The sequence below is a fragment of the Martes martes genome (genome assembly GCF_963455335.1).
Source record: "Martes martes genome assembly, chromosome: 2".
Lineage (NCBI taxonomy): Eukaryota > Metazoa > Chordata > Mammalia > Carnivora > Mustelidae > Martes > Martes martes.
Window position 1 is genome coordinate 201169207 of NC_137889.1, and position 19622 is coordinate 201188828.

Below are 19622 nucleotides of genomic sequence, written 5' to 3' on the forward strand. Positions count from 1 at the left end.
GTGTTTGTGTCCGTGTCTACGTGTGTGCGCGTGTGTCTGTATGTGCGTGTCTGCGTGTGTCCGTGTCTGTGCGCGTGTCTGTCTGCGTGTGCCTGTGTGTGTGTCTGTGCGTGTATGCCTGTGCGTCCGTGTCTGCGTGTGCCTGTGTGTGCATGTGTTTGTGTCCGTGTCTGCGTGTGCGTGTGTCGTCTGTGTGTGTCTGTGCGCACCCGCACGCGCCCCCGCCCCCCAGAGGACCCGGGCCCGCCGGCGGGCGTCCGGGCCGGGGAGACGAGCCGCGGCCCGCGGGCGGCTCCAGACGCCGTCACGGAGGCCGTTGGGTAAAGCGGGCAGCGGCGTCACCAGCGATCGGATGTTCAGGCGGCAGGACGCGGACAGCAGCGGTGACGTCCTGGGAGGGACACGGAGTTTTCCTTCAGCCCCGACCACCCGCGTCGGTCTCCAGACCCGCCCTTCACCACGGAAGAGTCACGTCGCGGTCAGCGTGGCGCACGGCCCGGCCGCGGCCCGCGGACACGCGCTGGAGACCGCGCGGGCTCGAGCGGACTCAAAGGCTCCGGCGGGGCGCGGGGCGCGGGGCGCCGCCCTCCGTGGCCGGACATGCTGGCGACGTAAAGACTCTCACGAGGCTGGAGACCGGACGACTGAAGTCGGAGATACTCTTCGGACTTTGTTTCTCGCGCTTTCCCGGGTTCTGTCTCGATACGGTCACCGGCCCGCCCCGCGCACGTCTGCCCCCGGACGGGAGAGAAGCAAACGGGGAACCGCCGCACGACCGCACCTCCCCAAGGGCCGGCTCCCCTGAGGCCGGCTTGAGCGGCCGTCCCGGAACCGCGGAGCGCAGGTCCCAGCACGGAAGACGGACGGTAACACCGCCACGGGGCCTCGGCGTCCGCCGCCGCGCGCTTCCGGGCCGGCTTGAGCGCCCATCTTTGGTTCCCGCCCCTTTTCCTCTTGCTCTTTCTAATCCTTCCCCCTCGGCCAATTCCGGAGAGGAACCCTTTTTAGATTCTTCTACGTGGAAGCGTGGGACTAGTTTCGTCCGCACCATCCGGAATGGCCAACATGGCGGCCGCCGTAAGATGCCTCGGTAGAGGTAAAGCGGGGCGTTATCTGGGCGAAGGGGGGACAGCAGCCCCGGTATGGAGGCTCCGGTTGTAAGACGGACTCTCCTAGGCACGGTCTGCATTGGGGGCTCGAAACGCTTCTCCAGGCTCTAGGTTCTCCAGACAGTTATTACTTAAAAGCGACCCTATCAGATACTTCACTCCTTTCTGGAGCTGTCCTTCGTAGGGGTGTCGTGGGAGGGGGATGTGCCCGGCCAGCCCTCCGGCCACCCTTGGGGACGGAGGCGAGGACGCGGTTCCGTCTCCCCGGGGGTGTGAGCTGCGCGGGAGAGCTCCGTGTGCACGAGGTGCTGCGGTTCAGGGACCTGCGTCTGTCGGGTGTAACATGTTACAGAATGTTTGTTCGCGCTTCGGGAGCACGTCGTTGCAGGCAACTCTAATTCTTTTTTTTTTTTTTTCTTTTAAATAATAATTTTTTAAATTATCATATAATGTATTATTAGCCCCAGGGGTACAGTTCTGTGAATCGCCCAGTACACACTTCACAGCGCTCACCCTAGCACATCCCCTCCCCAGTGTCCTTCACCCCACCCCCCTCTCCCGACCTTCGACCCCCGGGAACCCTCAGTGTGTTTCCTGAGATTAAGAGTCTCTTATGGTTTGTCTCCCTCCCGATCCCATCTTGTTTCATTTAAAGCCATTCTGATTCTTAAAAACGCGCAGACTTGTCTAAGTTGCATCAGCATTTACATTTGGAGACTAATTGTGTGGTACTTCTTGGTAGCTCTTTTCCGCAGTTAGTAGACTCTGTTGTCGAGGAGGACAGCCCTTTTTCGGTTACAATGCTTTTTTTAATATACAGTGCTTTTTAAATTTTTGTTTTGTGTTTTGGAAATATTGATACATACTGTTGTTTAATTAAGGTGGCCCTTTAGGTGGAAGCAGCAGCCAGCATCACTCCTGTTTTGCGGAGGAATAAACTGATATGGTGGAGATGTGTAGTAGCGCTCCTAGAACTAGTAAGTGGAGGGCAAAACTGAAGCTTCACTCCTAGGCCAGTGATTTTTTTTTTTTTTTTTTTTTTAAACTACATCCTAGTTTTCTCTTTGAGTTTCTTACAGGAACGCCTAGTGTCAAGACAGAATTCTCTGTTTGGCCTAGTTGTTTAAGACTCTGGTAGCCACGAAGCGAGCAAACCAAAAAGTGTATCTTTACTGAAAAGAGTTATGTGTTTTCTTCCTGTATGAGAGAAATAGCATTATATTAGTCAAATCAAATAAACCAAAAAGAGAACTGAAGATTATCATTCTCTCCTTGCCTTGTTTTTTTCTCTTGGCTTCTAGGATTCCTCACTCTCTTGATACTATTTTTATATCACCTGTTGTGTCTCACATTACTTTGCTGGTTCCTTCTCCTCTCCCCAGTCCCTTACCTTGCAGTGTCTCAGGAGCCAGGATCCTGTCTTTGATCGTTCTGTCTTTTGTATATAAATTCACTCCTCTGGTGATTTCATCCACGTCTTCTGGCTTTGACTATTTTCTATATCGTGATCGGCTCTCAAGTGTATGATTAGTTAGGACCTCTTTTGAACTTTCGATTCTTGAACTCATCTGCGGATTCTAGAGCTCCACTTGTATATCTCATTTAGCACTTGTCTAAAATTGGACTCATTGTAGCGTGCGGTCTTCCCCATCTCATTTGATGGTAACTTCATCCTTAGTCTGGGCTAAAACCTCAGAATATCCTCAACTCCCCCTCCTTTCTCCACACTTCATATTAATTACTTGACAGATGCCATTGGTTTTACCCTTGGAATAAATCCAAAATCTAACTTCTCACTACGCTACAGCAGCTACCTTGTATGCCATTACCATTCCTTACCTGGATTTCAGTATATGCCCAACAAAGTAAAATTGGTCCTTTAAGAACCTTATTACTTGTTACTCTTATGCTTGAAACTCTGCAAGCCCTCCCCATTTTTCTTAGTCCTTAAAATGGCCTATGGTTGTGCTGTCTTTATTGTTATCCACTATTGAGCACTTCAGATGTGGTTAATCTGAATTGAATGTGTCAAATACACATTAGATTTTAAGGACTTAGTACCCAAAAAAGTAAAATGCCTGAATTTTTTATATTGGTAACATGTTGAAATGATAATATTTTGGGGTATTAGCTGTAATAAAGTGTGTTAATCTTAATTAATTTCACTGGTTTCTTTTTTACCTTTTTAAAATGTGGCTGTTAGAAAATTTAAAATTATATATGTGGTTTATATTCTACTTCCATTGGACAGCACTGGCCTAGGGTCTTCATATCATCTTGTGCCTGCCTTGTCCCCCTGCCCCGCCCTTACCCAGTTTACCTCTCTGACCTCTTTTCTGGCTACCATCCCCCTCACTCTCTGTGCTCTGGCCACACTGGCTTCCTTGTTCCCTGATCAACACCAGGAACATTTCTGCCTTGGGAAGACTTTTTCTCCAGATGGGATGAGTCTTGAACCCTTTTTCTAGGTATTTGTGTGACTAATTTTCTCATTTCTTTCAAGTCTTTGCTCAGGTGTCACCTTTTTAATGAAGCCTACCTTAACAATCTTAAAAGTGCAGCCCACTTTCCCCTTGACTCTCCATTTTAACCACTGGGTCCCTCCATCACTACCATTTTGTGTTTATTAGTGTTGTCTCCCCTCACTGGGACGTAAGCTCCACGGGGACAGGGATTTTTGTCTGTTTGTTCACTAAATGTTTAAAGTGTTGCTAGCACGTTTCGTTGGCATATTGTGTAGAAGAATGAATAAATCAATGGATCTTCATCGTCATGCCACCCCTCTTCCATGTGCTGTAACAAATAATACTTAAAGTAATTTGAAGGCAGTTTTTGCTTTCATTTGTTCAAATTTCCTTCCTCCATTCAACGATGGTGAATAAGATACACATTCCCTCCCCGTGATGCTTATCATTTATGAGGTGCAGGCATGAACTGGTTAATTATTTTCTTTAATTACAACTGTTCTAAGTGATGTGAGGGAAAAGTACAAGGTGCTATAAGAGTGTTTGTGAGAGACCTAGTCTGTCCTGAGTCTTCGGGAAAACTTCTGAAGAAGTAGTTTAACAGAGTCCCTGAAAGATCATTGGCTAATGAGGAATTAGCTATGGAAGGGGGAGTAGAAGGTGATAGGGGAGAATGTTCTAGATGGAGGGAAGATTATATTTGAAATACCAAAGTGGTTAAAAAACTACAGCGTGTTTAAGAAACTGAAAGGATGGGGCGCCTGGGTGGCCCAGACAGTTAAGTGTCTCCCTTCGGCTCAGGTGATGATCCCAGAGTCCTGGAGTTGAGCCCCGCCTGGGCTCCCTGCTCCGCCCAGAGCCTGCCTCTCCCTCTGCCCCCCCCCCCCCCCCGCTCCCCCCAACTTGTGTGTGTGTGTGTGTGTCTGTGTGCGCGTGCGCGCACACACACACACCTACACGCACGTTCTCTCTTTGTCTCTGTGTCTGAAATAAAATCTTAGGAAAAAAAAAAGCTGAAAGGAGGCCAGTGTGTTTGAAGTACAGCCAGCGTGAGAAAGAGTCGTGTTAGATCAGGTTCACTATAGGTTAGAAGTACCTCACGGAGGACCTTGTTAGGAAGTTATTCAGAGAACAAGGGGAAGCCATCCAGGTGTTTTAGGGATGTGATGACATTTTCATTTTTAACTGATCCCTCTTACTAGTAGGTAGAAAAGAAGTGGAATAGACCAAGAGTGGAATATCGAATGGTTTGGAATTTGTTGCCGTAATCCTTGTGGTAGATGAGGGTGGCCTGGACTATGTCGGGTGTAGTGGGAAGGCAAAGACTAGATGGATAAGATCTCCTAGGGAAATTGAGGATTGTGGAACTCTAATCTTTCTTTGTCAGATACAAGAAAAAGCTAGAAAAGAAGATGGAGTAATTCCCATTTCACTACCAAGGGGTTGGGGTGGGGCTGGGAGTGACTTTTGAGAACCAGTACAGATGCGGGAAGGTTCCTCACTCATTGAGATAATTCTCTTTTCTCTGAAGTAGCAAGTGAGGTTATCTGCAAAGAGTGAAGGGAGAAGAAGTGTGTTAAAGGAGTGTGATAATACAGGTAGACAAAATGACCGCAGAGGGATTGAAATACAGATATGTGCTATTTGAATGTAGTTGCCCCGTGAACAGTGTAGGGATTAGGGGTGCGTCCCCCAACCCCAGGCAGTTGAAAATCTGCATAATAATTTTTTTTGTTTCTTTCTTTATTGAGTCTAACCCCCAGCTAGGGAACAAGGACAGACCATGATGACTGTCACACACCCTCCCTCCCCACTCTCCGCCTTAATTTTGACTCCTCCAAAAGAGAACTACCAATAGCCTAATGTTGATGGAAGCCTTGCTGATAGCAGTTGATAAACACTGATTTTGTATGTTCTGTGTATTATATACTGTATTCTTACAATAAAGTAAGATAGAGAAAAATGTTATTAAGAAAATCATAAGGCAGAGAAAATACATTTACAATACTGTACTGTCTTCATTGAAAAAAAAAATCTCTGTATAACTGGACCCACGCAGTTCAAACCCGTGTTGTGCAAGGGTCAGCTATAGTGGTATTTTGTATATTGGTTTTTATTAGTGTGTCACGGTTTCATAGCTTTCTGTTGAAAAGTATAATTTCTGGTTGTCATGATTTGGGATTTTAAATAATAGTGGTTGATTGTTTTATAGTAGTTTGCAGTTGATGTATTCAAGAAAATTATTATTTTGAGGATCTTAACCAAGGTTGTTGGGTTCTTGTTTAGTACAATTAGAATTATTGTTTATTGTTTGGAAGTGTTTGCCAAACCTTGAATGGTTAATTGCTGTTCCTTCATTTACTGTGTGTGATTTTTTGAAGGTAGCTGGCTTCTTTGAAAATGTGGAGGATCTCCTCTTAAATTTTTACGTACAAGCATAGCCCACTGGATTTGAGGTTTTTGAGGACAGAAATTGGATCTCCTAGTCTATCGCCCTCTTCTTCCTTAGCCATTAAAGCCCCTTGTGGTTATTGTACCATTAAGAATTCCCGACATTAAACAGGTCTCCCACACTGCCCCAAATGTTATTCCTGAATTCATAGAATTCAGTTGTGATGTTTATCTTGTGCTTCAACTTTCTCTTGGTAGATGAGGGATGAAATTAAGTTGTTAGGCATATGGCTTTGATGGCATTTGAACTGATGGTAAGTAGGAGTAGGCTAAGGGAAGATACGAAGATGGTGCATCCCAGTCCAATGTAACATTAAATGCAGTGGCGCAGAGGCAGGAATTGACTTGAGGGATTCAAGGGTCAGAAAGTAGGATCCTAGTGAACAAGTAGGAGAGTGCTGTTGAGTGATAGGCAGGGGCCCCCTCAGAGAAAACCTGGTAGACCTCAGTAAGGAATTTGTACCATTCTGCATGCTCAGTGCTATGCATTTGGAAACTTAACTAACGAAATGAATTCACTGGATGTGTAGACGAGTATTATAATTCCCATATTATGGGTTGTTGCATGGTTTTATATAATGAATGGATTTTAAGATTAGATTTTAAGTCATTTTATGTGAAATTCTAGTTGTAGAGTACTAAAAAAATTGAGTTGAAGTCTATTCAACAGAAAAGACAATATAGAGGGCCAAAAATGTGGACACTTACTCTAATGTATAAGAAAAATGCAAAATAAGACAATTCTCCATACTGTCTTTCATTTACTAGATTGGCAAAGACCAAAATGTTTGGTAACTTACTATGTTGGCATAAATGTGTGGAAATAAGCTACCTTTTCATTGCCAGTTGAAATGTGTATGGCACTGTCATTATAGAAAGCAGTATTTATCAAAATTACAAAAGTTCATGTCTTTTGACTCAGCAAATTTACTTGAAATTTATTTTGTAAATACATTTGTACATGTACAAAATGATGTTTACACTAGGTTATTTAACATAGCACTATTTATAATAGCAAAATATAAGTGACCTAATGGTTGGTCAGTGATTAAGTAAATTTAAATAACCACACAGTGGAGTACTTTGCAGCTGTTAAGAAGGTAAGTCTTTATGAACTGGTAGGAAATTATCACTGTAATATATACATATACAAACTTTTATGAAAGGCCTGCATGAAATTATGTATGTACATCTCACGTAAATATGTGTATTTATATCTGTGTGTGTGTGTGTGTGTGTGAGAAAATGGACCCAACTACCTTTAAGTGAGAAAGCAAGGTGTATAGAATAGTGAGTAGAATGTTCTACCATTTTATTAAAGAAGAGGGAAATAGTATATCTACAAAGATGGACAAGAAATTGCTAACATGGGCCGGGGGGTTGTGGGGGGCTAGTGGTGGGAGGAAGACTTTATTTTTGAAGATTTTATTTATCTATTTGTCAGAGAGAGCAAGAGCACAAGCAGGGGAGCGGCAGGCAGAGGGAGAAGCAGGCTCCCTGCTGAGCAAGGAGCCAGATGCTCCATCAGGACCTGAGATGAAGGCAGACGCTTAGCTGGCTGAGCCACCCAGGCATCCCAAAGACTTTATTTTAGTGTTTTCTTTTGTGATTCTTTATTTTTTTTTTAAAGATTTTTTTTTAATTTATTTATTTGACAGACAGAGATCACAAGTAGGCAGAGAGGCAGGCAGAGAGAGAGGAGGAAGCAGGCTCCCCGCTGAGCAGAGAGCCCAATGTGGGGCTCGATCCCAGGACCCTGGGATCATGACCTGAGCCGAAGGCAGAGGCTTTAACCCACTGAGCCACCCAGGCGCTCCCTTTTGTGATTCTTTAAATAAAGACATTTTCTTTGTACTTCTGTGTGCAAAAGAATATAATATATAAAAAATGTGAAATTCTGAATACTCACTATTAATCTTAAAGAAATAGAACATTATCAGTTCTTCAAATGCCCAAGTGCCTTTTTCTTTCATCTGCTTCTTGGCCCGTCGTAAGCACTTTCCCTGAATTTGTTTTATCCCTCCCTTGTTTTCTGAATAGTTTTAATGTACACACATGCATACAAATATATATAGATAATATACATATCCATAAATACAAAATTGAATAGTTATGCATGTTTTTGAACTTTAATACCAGATGAATTCTTCTGCCACTTACTTTTTTTTTGATCAAAATTATGTTTGTGAAATTCATCCATATAACACATAGTTGAGTCATTTTCACACTTCTCTAGTTTCCCATTGTAGGAATTACCACAGTTTATCCATTCTACTGTAGATAAGTGCTTGGGTTCTTTTCTGCAGTTTTGCCATTACAAAGATGTTATGGTGGTGGTGATGACGACAATGATTTATTTGAATTCCATACAGTGTATAACACAGGAATCCAGCAGTTCTGTATATTACTCAGTGGTTGTCATGATAAGTGTACTCTTAGTCCCCATCACCTATTTTAGCCATCCCCCCACCTACGTCCCCTCTGGTAACCATCTGTTTGTTCTCTATAGTTAAGAGTCTGGTTTTGTTTTTTGTTTTTTGGTTTTTTTTTGGTTTGTCTCTTTTTTCCTTTGTTCATTTGTTTTGTTTCTTAAGTTCTCAAGTTTCTTAAGTTCTATATGGGTGAAATCCTATGGTATTTGTCTTTCTCTGGCTGACTTATTTCACTTGTCATTATAATTTTTAGATCTATCCATGTTGTTGCAAATGTCAAGATTTCATTCTTTTTTATAGCTGAATAATATTTCATTGTATACACACACACACACACAGATCCCACATCTTTTTTATCCATTGATTGATTGATGGACACTTGGGCTACTTCCAGAATTTGGCTCTGTAAATAATGCTGCAGTAAAGATAGGGATGCATATATCTTTTTGATTAGTGTTTTCATACTCTATGTGAAAATACCCAGTAGTAAAATTAGTGGATTATATGGTAATTCTATTTTTAAATTTTTTTCTATTTTTTTTTTAAGTTTTTTGAGGCACCTCCACATGATCTTCCACAGTGTCTACACCAGTTTACAATCACTAGTAGTGCTTGAGGTTTCCTTTGTCTTTATATCCTGGCCAACACTTCTTTCTTGTGTTACGGATTTTAGCTATTCTGACAGGTGTGAGGTGTTATTTCATTATAGTTTCAGTTTCCTTTTTGCTGATGATGAGTGACACTGAGCATCTTTTCTGTGTCTGTTGGACATTTGTATGTCTTTTTTGGAGAAATGTCTGTTCATGTCTTCTACCCATTTTTTTCCCATTTTATTTCTTTCCAGTGTTCCAAAATTCACTGTTTACGCACATCACCCAATGCTCATAATACCCACCACCAAGCTCACCCACCCCCACCGCCTCCAAAATCCTGTTTGTTTCTCAGAGTCCACAGTCTCTCATTGTTCGTCTCCCCCTCCGATTTCCCCCAACTCACTTTTCCTCTCGATCCCCCAATATCCTCCGTGTTATTCCTTATGCTCCACAAGTAAGTAAAACCATACGATACTTGACTCTCTCTGCTTGACTTATTTCACTCAGCTTAATCTCTTCCAGTCCCGTCCATGTTGATACAAAAGTTGGGTATTCATCCTTTCTGATGGAGGCATAATACTCCATAGTGTATATGGACCACATCTTCCTTATCCATTCGTTCGTTGAAGGGCGTCTTGGTTCTATCTACAGTTTGGCAACTGTGACCATTGCTGCTGTGAACATTGGTTCTACCCATTTTTTAATTGAAGTATTATGATTATGTTGTGTGTGCGTGTGTGTGTGTGGAGTTGTGTAAGTTCTTTATATATTTTGGATACTAACTCTTTACTGGATATGTCATTTGAAAATATCTGCTCCCATTCAGTAGGTCATCTTTTAGTTTTGTTGTTTCCTTTGCTGTGCAGAAGGGTTTTATTTTGATGTAGTCTCTACCTCTATAGTTTATTTTTGCTTTTGTTTCCCTTGCCTAAGGCGATATATCTAGAAAAGTGTTGCTACAGCTGATGTCAAAGAAACTACTGCCTGTTCTCTCTGCTAAGATTTTTATAGTTTCTGGTCTCACATTTAGTGTTTTTTTTTTTTTTTTTAAGATGTATTTATTTATTTTGGAGAGAGAATGCAAGCAGGGAGAGAGACAGTAGGAGCAGGAGAGGAGAGAGAGAATCTCAGGTAGACTCCCCTCTCAGTGTGGAGCCTGATGTGGGGCTTAATCCCATGACTGTGAGATCATGACCTGGGCTGAAACCCAGAGTTGGATGCTAAACCAGTTGAGCCACCCAGATACTCCTCACATTTAGGTTTTTATTCATTTTGAATTTATTTTTGTGTATGCTGTAAGGTAGCGGTCCAGTTTCATTCTTTTGCATGTAGCTGTCCAGTTTTCCCAGCATCATAATTTTGAAGAGATCGCCTTTTTCCCATTGCATATTCTTACCTCCTTTGTCAAAGATTAACCCATATAATTATGGGTTTATTTCTGGGCTTTCTGTTCTGTTCCATAGATCTATGTGTCTGTTTTTGTGCCAATATCATATTATTATTATTTTTTTAAGATTTTATTTTTATTTATTTTACAGACAGAGATCACAAGTAGATAGGGAGGCAGGCAGTGAGAGAGAGGAGGGAAGCAGGCTCCACGCTGAGCAGAGAGCCCGATGCGGGGCTCGATCCCAGGACCCTGGGATCATGATGTGAGCCAAAGGCAGAAGCTTTAACCCACTGAGCCACCCAGGCGCCCCAATATCGTATTATTTTGATTGCCGCAGATTTATAGTATATCTTGAAATGTGGGATTTGTGATACTGCCAGTTTTGTTTTTCTTTTTCAAGATTGCTTTGTGTATTCAGGGTCTTCTGTGGTTCCATACAAATTTTAGGATTATCTGTTCTAGTTATGTGAAAAATGCTGTTGATATTTTGATAGGGATTGCATTAAATCTGTTGATTGCTTTGGGTAGTATGGACATTTTAACAATATTTGTTCTTCCAACACATGAGCATAGAGTAGCTTTCCATTTGTTTGTGTCATCCTCAACTTCTTTCTTTAGTGTTTTATAGTTTTCAGAGTACATGTCTTTCACCTCCTAGGTTAAGTTTATTCCTTCATATTTTATTATTTTTGGTGCAGTTGTAAATGGGATTGTTTTCTTATTTTCTCTTTCTGCTATGTCATTATTAATATGAAGAAATGCAGTGGATTCCTGTGTATTGATTTTGTGTCCTGCAACCTTACTGAATTCATTTATCAATTATAGTAGCTTTTTAGTGGAGCCTTTCCCTTTTTTTTTTTTTAATTATAGTATCATGTTATCTGCAGATAATGAAAGTATGACTTCTTCCTTACAGATTTGGATCCTTTTATTTCTTATCGTTGTCTGATTGCTGTGACCAGGACTTCTAGGACTATGTTGCATAAAAGTCATGAGAGTGAACATCCTTGTCTTGTTCCTGACCTTAGGGGAAAAACTCTATTTTTCCTCATTGAAGATGATGTTAGCTGTGTGTTTTTCATATATGGCATTTATTATATTGAGGTATGTTCTTTCTAAATCTACTTTGTTGAGGGTTTTTATCTTGAAGGGATGTTATACTTTGTCAAATCTTTTTTCTGCATCTTTTGAAATGATACTGTGTTTTTCATTTTTTCTTATTGATGTGATTATCACATTGATTGATTTGAGAATATTGAACCACCTTGTATCACAGGAATAAATCCCTCTTGATCGTGGTAAATGAGTTTTTTAATTTATCACTGAATTGAGTTTACTAATATTTTGTTGAGGATTTTTGCATCTGTGTTCAGAGATATTGACCTTTAGTTCTTTTCTTTGTAGTGTCTTTATCTTGGCCTCTTAAAATGAATTTAGAAGCTTTCCTTCTTTCTCTGTTTTTTTTTTTTTTTTTGAATAGTTTGAGAAGAATACATAACTCTTCTTTCTTTCTTTATTTTTGTTCTAAAGATGTTACTTATTTATTTAATTGACAGAAAGCGAGAGAGGGAACACAAGCAGGGGAAGTGGGAGAGGGAAAACCAGGCTTCCCGCCAACAGGGAGCCCTGACGTGGGGTTTCATCCAAGGACCTGGGGATCATGACCTGAGCCAAAGGCAGACACTTAACGACTGAGCCTCCCAGGCGCCCTGGTAACTTTTCTTTAAATGTTTGGTAGAATTTATCTGTGAAGCCATCTTGTCCTGGACTTTTGTTTGTTGGTTGGACTTTTGATTACTGATTCATTTTCATTGCTGGTGATTGATTTTGTTCGTTTTCTATTTCTTTCTTTTGTTTGTTTTCTATTTCTTTCTGCAGTTTTGGTAGATTATATGTTTCTAGGAATTTACCCATTTCTTTCAGGTTGTCCAGTTTGTTGGCATATAATTTTTCATAATATTCTCTTATAATGCTTTGTATTTCTGTGCTATCAGTTGTTTTCTCCTCTTTCATTTCTGATTTTTTTTTTTTATTTGAGTCATTTCTCTGTCCATCTCTCTGCCTCTCTGTCTGTCTCTCTGTCTTTTGATGAGTCTGGCTCACAGTTTATTTCATCGATCTCTTCAAAGAACTGGTTCCTGGTTTCATCTGTTCTATTGTTTGTTTGTTTTTAGTTTCATTTATTTCTGCTTTAATTTTTATTATTTCTTTCCTTCTACTGGTTTGGGGTTTTGTTTGTTCTCTTTCTAGCTCCTTTAGGTGTAAGGTTGGGTTGTTTATTTGAGGTTTTCCTTGCTGCTCAAGATAGGTCTGTATTGCTATGAACTTTCCTCTTAGAACAGCTTTTGCTGCCTCCCAAAGATTTTGACCATTGTGTTTTCATTTTCATTTGTCTGCATGTATTCTTTGATTCCCTCTTTGATTTCTTGGTGACCCATTCACTGTTTAGTAGCATGTTATTTAACCTTCATGTATTTGTGTTTTTTCCAGATTTTTTCTTGTGGTTGATTTCTAGTGTTGTAGTGTCGTGGTCAGAAAAGATGCATGGGATGACTTTGATCTTCTTGAATTTGTTGAGACTTGTTTTGTGACCTAATATGTGATTTATTCTGTAGAATGTTCCCTATGCAGTTGAGAAGAACGTGTATTCTTCTGTTTGGGGATAGAATGTTCAGAATATATCTATTAGGTAGATCTTGCCCAGTGTGTCATTCAAAACTACTGTTTCCCTCTTGATTTTCTGTTTGTATGATCTATCCATTAATATAAGTCCCACTTATATTAAAGTCTCCTACTATTATTGTATTACTATTGATTACTTCCTTTATGTTTGTTATTAGCTGCTTTATGTATTGGGTCCTCCCATGTTGGGTGTATAAATATTTACAATTATTATATCTTCTTGTTTTGTTTTTCTTTTTATGATTATATAGTGTCCTTCTTTTTCTCTTGTTACAGTCTTTGTTTTAAAGTCTATTTTGTCCATTATAAATATTGCTACCATGGCTTTCTTTTCACTTCCAGTTGCATCATAAATGCTTTTCCATCCCCTTACTTTCAGTCTGCATGTGTCTTTTTTTTTTTTTTTTAAGTAAACTGTACCCCAGTGTGGGGTTTGAGTTCAACCCTGAGACAAGAGTCTCATACTTTACTGACTGAGCCAGGCAGGCATCTCAATCTGCATGTGTCTTTAGGTCTGAAATGAGTCTCTTACAGGCAGCATATAGATGGATGTTGCTTTTTTTTTTTTTTTTAAAGATTTTTTCTATTTACCTGACAGACAGAGATCACAAGTAGGCAGAGAGACCCACAGAGAGAGAAGAAGGGAAGCAGGCTCCCTGCTGAGCAGAGAGCCCGATGTGGGGCGCGATCCCAGGACCCTGAGATCATGACCCGAGCCAAAAGCAGAGGCTTTAACCCACTGAGCCATGCAGGTGCCCCTGGATGTTGCTTTTCTATCCATTTTTTTACTCTGTGTCTTTTGACTAGAGTATGTAGTACATTTATTCAAAGTAATTATTGATAGGTATATACTTATTGCCATTCGTCACTTGTTTTATGGCTGTTTTTGGAATTCTCTGTTTCTTCTCTTCCTCTTTTCTCTCATGGTTTGTTGGTTTTCTTTAGTGATATACTTGGATTCCTCTTTCTTTTTGCATAGCTATTACTGGTTTTTGATTTGTGGTTACATTGGGTTTGTATATGACATCTTATGCATATAACAGTCTAAATTAAGTTGATGGTTGCTTAACTTTGAATCCATTCTTTGCTCTTCTCCTCCTCCCATGTTATAGGTATGCGGTGTCACACTTTACATCTTTTGTGAATCCCTTGACTGATTTTTATAGATATATTTATTTTCACAGCTTTTGTGCTTCCTACTTTTCTTACTCCTACTTATGGTCTTTCCCTTTCACTCAGAGTCCCCTTTAACATTCCTGTTGGGCTGGTTTAGTGGTCATGACTTCGTTTAACTTTTGTTTGTCTGGGAAACTGTCTCTCCCTCTATTTTGAATGATTGTTTGCTGGATACAGTATTCTTGGCTGCAGGTTTTTTCTTTCAGCGCTTTGAGTATATTTGACCTGCAAAGTTTGTGCTGAAAAATCTGCTGAAAGCCTCCCCTTGTGTGTAACTTTTCTGTTGCTTCTTTAAAAATTTTTTCTTAATAACTACTTTTTGGTTGGTGTGTGTTTTGGTGTGACCTCCTTGGTTTGATTTTCTTGGGAGAATCTGTGTACATCCTGGATTTGGGTTTCTGTGGGGCTTTTTGTTTTTTGTTTTTTTCCCCCTAGATTTAGAAATTTTGGGTTATTATTTTTTCAAGTAAGTTTTCTAACCCCTTTTCTTTCTCTTCTTTCTCTAGGATCCCTGCAATGTGAATGTTATTATGCTTGATGGTGTTTCTGAGTTCCCTAAGTCTCTGTTCATATTTATTATTTTTTCTTTCTCTTAATTAGCTTGATTGGGTTCCATTATTCTTTCCTCCAGGTCACGACTGTTTTTTCCATCTAGTGTGTTTTCTATTTCAGTTTGAGTTCTTCATCTTTGATTGGCTTTATTTTATGCTTTCTATCCCTTCGTTAAGGGCCTTACTCAGATTCTCTACTCTTAAGTCCAGTGAGTTATCTTTATGACCATTACTTTACATTTTCTACCAGTGGTATTATTTATCTCCATTTTATTTAATTCTCTTGCTATGATTTTGTCCTTTTCTTTCATTTGGGACATATTCATCTGTGTGCTCATTTTGTCTCTGTGTGTCTGTTTTCATCTGTTAGAAAAGTCAGCTATGTCTTTTGTTCTTGAAAGTAGTGGCCTTATGAAGAGTAAGTCCTGTCGTGTGCTGCAGTGCAACGTCCCTGTTCATCAGAACTTGGCACTTCAGGCACGTCCTCTCTGGCCGTTGCATGTGCCCTGCTGTTGTGGCTGAGCCATGTTTGCCTTCCTTCCAGTCATCTGCAATGGCTCTCTTTGCCTGCTGTGGGCAGGGTTGGGTCTCTGTGTTGTTAGTGGACCAGTCTGGGGACACTTTGGGCTTAAGTTGAGTCAGACCAGATGTTTGCTAGAGATGCAGTAGCACCTAACTGTAGCTGAGTGTGGGGGCAGGGTGCTTGGTGCCAGCAAGGTCCAAGTTGAGAGGACTGGACCTCCAGCACCAGAGACTGAGGAAGGTTGTGTTGGAAGGGTCAGATCTGCAGAAGTGCTCTGGGTCGGGATGCATAGTGTTAGCCAGATTTGTGTGGGTCTGTTGTGGGAGGAGACCTGGATCAGAGGCATGGACGGAAGGGGCATGTCAGCAGGAGAACAGGGGGCGGGGTGAACTGTTAGCAGGTTAGGTAGCAAGTGTTGGTGCTGCACTGGTTCCCAAAGGTGTTGGTGTGTTTATACTGTGGGTGAGGCATGCAGATGGTGCCTGCCAATAATTTTGTTCCTGGAGAAGTCTCCCAAAGATCCCTACCTCTCCAGCACATGGTCTGAGATTTGTTTATTCTAACAAACCGCCCTTTTGTACACCCCAGGCATTTTTCAAACTGCGGCTTCTGTGCTGTATCTGCATGGAGGCTCTTTGTTTTTCTGTCTCTTTAATGGGGAGGACTCAGTTTCTCTTGCCCTTCTGACTCTCTCCTATCTCTCCTTCCTGTCTCTCCCATGAGTTCCAGGTGCTAAGCCTTGCTGATTGTAAGAACTCCTGAAATTCAGCTCCTCTGGTTTTCAAAGCGGAATGTTAATGGGGATTGGTCTTCCCTGTGTGGGCTCCCTGGTGTGAGGGTCTGTTTCTCTCCACTTTCTGAGTCCATGCTGCCCGTCCCTTCTCTGAACAGTCCTGCAGATCCATTTAGCTCCCAGCCATATCTCTGTCCTTCCTACCATAAGTGGCTTTTTCTCTACATTTGGTTGTGGAGAGTCTGTTCTGCCGGCCTTTGGGTCATTTTCTGGGTTATTTATATTGAATTGGCTGTTACCTAGTTGTGTTCCTGGGATGAGGTGAGCTTATGGTCCTCTTACTTTGCCATCTTCCCCAGAAGTCTCCTGATGTTATGATGTTGTTATTTTTGTGCATGTCTCTTAGTACACATGGGCAGGAGTTTCTCTAGGGCATATCCCCAGAAGTGGAATTACTGCATCATTGATACGTGTATGCCCAGCTCATTGAATTATGCCATATTTTTTTCCAAAGTGGTATTCCAATTCATACTCTTATTTACTATGTGTAAAATTTACCCTTACTTAACATTTTCAGCAGTCCCAGACTTTTTCTAAAAAGTTTCCAATCCGATGTATGTAAAACATTGCTACTTAAATGATTGGATCTAGAAACTGTTACCTTCCACAGTTTAATCAAAGCACTGCTTGCTTTACTGAAGAAGTCTTGTGAAAAAGATATTGTCAGCTGTAGTGAATAATATACTTAGTGATGTGGTTGATTTACATACTGGTGTAATTTTAATTTAAATAGCACTGTGGAATGATATTTTACTGTGGTTTAATATTTACCTGATGACTAATAGGATTGTGCATTTTCCCATACATTCATGTATCATTTGTGTTTTCTTTTCTTTTTTTTTTTTTTAAAGACTTTATTTATTTATTTGACAGCCAGAGATCACAAGTAGGCAGAGAAGCAGGCAGAGAGAGAGGAGGAAGCAGGCTCCCTGCTGAGCAAAGAGCCCGATGTGGGGCTTGATCCCAGGACCCTAGAATCATGACCTGAGCCAAAGGCAGAGGCTTTAACCCACTGAGCCACCCAGGCGCCCCAATTTGTGTTTTCTTTTAAATTAGAAGCTTGTTCATCTCTTTTGTTTATTTTTTGGATTTATCTTACATATTCTGGATAATAATCCTTTGTTATATAGATTGCTATTCTCTTCTCCCAGTTTTTGGCTTGTCTTTCGCTTTCTTTAATACATGTTCTTAACACTAATAAGTTACTTTTTGGCTAGTGCTTTTGGGTTTTGTTTGTGAAATTGTTCCTTCCCAAAGAGTCAGAAAAGACTTTTCCGTTCTAAAATCCTTTAGTTTTGCCATTCAAATGTAAATCCTTAGTCCACCTAGATTTGAGTGTGTGTGGTATGAGATAGGGATCTAAACATGCTCTTTTCCCTATGGATAGTCCCTTTCCTTAACACCAGTTAATTGAATTATTTGCACAGTGATTTGTAATAATATTTGTCATATTTCAGATATCCACATGCGTATGGGTTTGTTGCTGAGCTGTTGTTGTTTTATTAGTTTGTCTTTCCATACTTGTGCCAATAGCCAAGTGTCTTAATTACCATAGCTTCAAAACAAGTTGCTCTCTGGTAAGGCAATTCCCTCCACTTTGCTGTTCTTCAGGAGTACCTTAGGCAACTCTGGAATAAAATTTAAATTATTAAAAAGAAGTTCAGGTTATATATATGTATTCCATGGTAGTCAAGCTAACATACTCTGTTGAACCTGAACTGGATTAAGTTAAAAATAAGTGAGGACATGGGTGCCTGATAGACTCAGTTGGTAGAGCATGTGACTTTCGACCTTGGGGTTGTAAGTTTAAGCCCCACGTTGGGTGTAGAGATTACTTAAAAATAAAATCTAAAAAAAAAAATAAATGAAGACAGAATTTTTCAGTTAGTTTAATTGGCTTTAGTTTCAAGAATTGCACTTTCTACTCTTATTACTTTTTTGTTTTTAAGATTTATTTATTTATTTGAGAGAGAAAGAGCATAAGCGGGAGGGGCAGAGCGTGAGGGAGAGTATCCCAAGCTGACTCCACACTGAGCACGGAGTCGGATGCTGGACTTGATCCCCTTACCCTGAGATCACGATCTGAGCTGAAACCAAGAGTTGGATGCTTAATTGACTGGGCCACCCAGGCACTGCTGCTGTTATACTTTTTAAAGAATGGTTGAGAGTGACTATTTTTGTCTTGGAAAACATTCATTAAGGATGTAAAATTATGGATGTAATGGTTAGTATTAATATTTTACTTTTTTTTTTTCCTTTCAAGTCTTGATACATCATCAAAAGCATAGTCTTTTCAAGATGGCTTATCAGACACCTCTTTATCCTTGTTCTGTATGTGTTCAGGGGCCCAGCAGACATTTTGCTGCTGCTACAAAGTAAGTATTTTTTTAAATTAATTTTCTTTGCTTTCATTTAAATTTTTTTTTCATTTAAAATTTTGATGAAAAAACATTATGCTTTGTCTCTTAAAGATGTACATGGACATACAGTTGTGCAAGTTTATTATCTCTGCTTTTTTGACCTTTTGTAGTTATAAAGGAAAATATGACTTACTGTAGTAATACTTAGCATTTATTGAACACTGACATTCAATGACTAATTTAGTCTCTCCGCAGTTATTTTATGTGGAAGCTGTTGTTATTATGTTCTTTTTTTGAGTTGAAAAGCATGGCATTGAAACATTAACTTGCCTAGGTACACAGGGTAGTAAGTGTTGGAGCTAGGGCTTTGTGACATAATAAGAAGTATTTGTACTGGTCTTTCCTTCCAGTTCCTGATAGAGAGCTCCTAAAACTCCTATAATCTTCTGAGTGATAGGGATGCTAGGAGCATCTATTATTCTAATATTTGGTCTTTGATCCGGTTCCTGATACAGAGCTCCTAAAACCCTTATGAAATTTTCTGGGTAACAGGAGCATCTTTTGTTTTAATAAGAAACTCTTGGTGGGCTCCTCGATGGAGGCTGATCACCAGAAAGACCAAGCCATGATTAGAAGCTTCCAGCCCCACCTGTCATTCAGAGAAGAGAGAGGAGCTAGAGATTGAGTCCATAATTGATCATGCCTCCATAAAATTCCCTGTACTATGAGGTTCTAAAAGTTTCTGGATTTGTGAGCGTATATATGTACCCAAAGTATGGTGCACCCAGACCCAGTGGGGACAGAAACTCTTGTACTCCAGACTCTTCTGGACCTTGCCCTATGTACCTATTCATCTGTATCCTTTATCGTATCTTTTATTATATAGTGAACTGGTAAATGTTAAGTAAGTGTTTCTCTGAGTTCTGTGAGTTATTCTGGCAAGTTACGAAGTCTGTGGAGGGGGTCACAGGACCCCTTGATTTACAGCTACTGGGCCAGAAATACCAGAGGCCTTGAATTACAATTGGCATCTGAAGTGGGGGCAGTCTTAGGAACTCAGTCCTTAAATTTGTGGGATCTGATGCTAAATCCAGGTA

At 40.6% G+C, this 19622-nt stretch overlaps 1 protein-coding gene across 2 annotated transcripts in view; it reads left to right on the forward strand.

Annotated features, from left to right (window-relative positions):
* Positions 1-343: 343 nt before the first annotated feature.
* Positions 344-19622, forward strand: part of MRPL1 (mitochondrial ribosomal protein L1) — a 108073-nt gene continuing 88794 nt past the window's right edge. For both annotated transcript variants that reach the window (XR_013966425.1, XM_080796922.1), the window contains exons 1-2: positions 344-1096; positions 18429-18540. Coding sequence is in view for 1 of the 2 variants with exons in the window: in XM_080796922.1 (XP_080653048.1) it covers positions 1057-1096; positions 18429-18540 (152 nt within the window). In the remaining variant the exon portion in view is untranslated. The remainder of the gene's footprint in view (positions 1097-18428; positions 18541-19622) is intronic.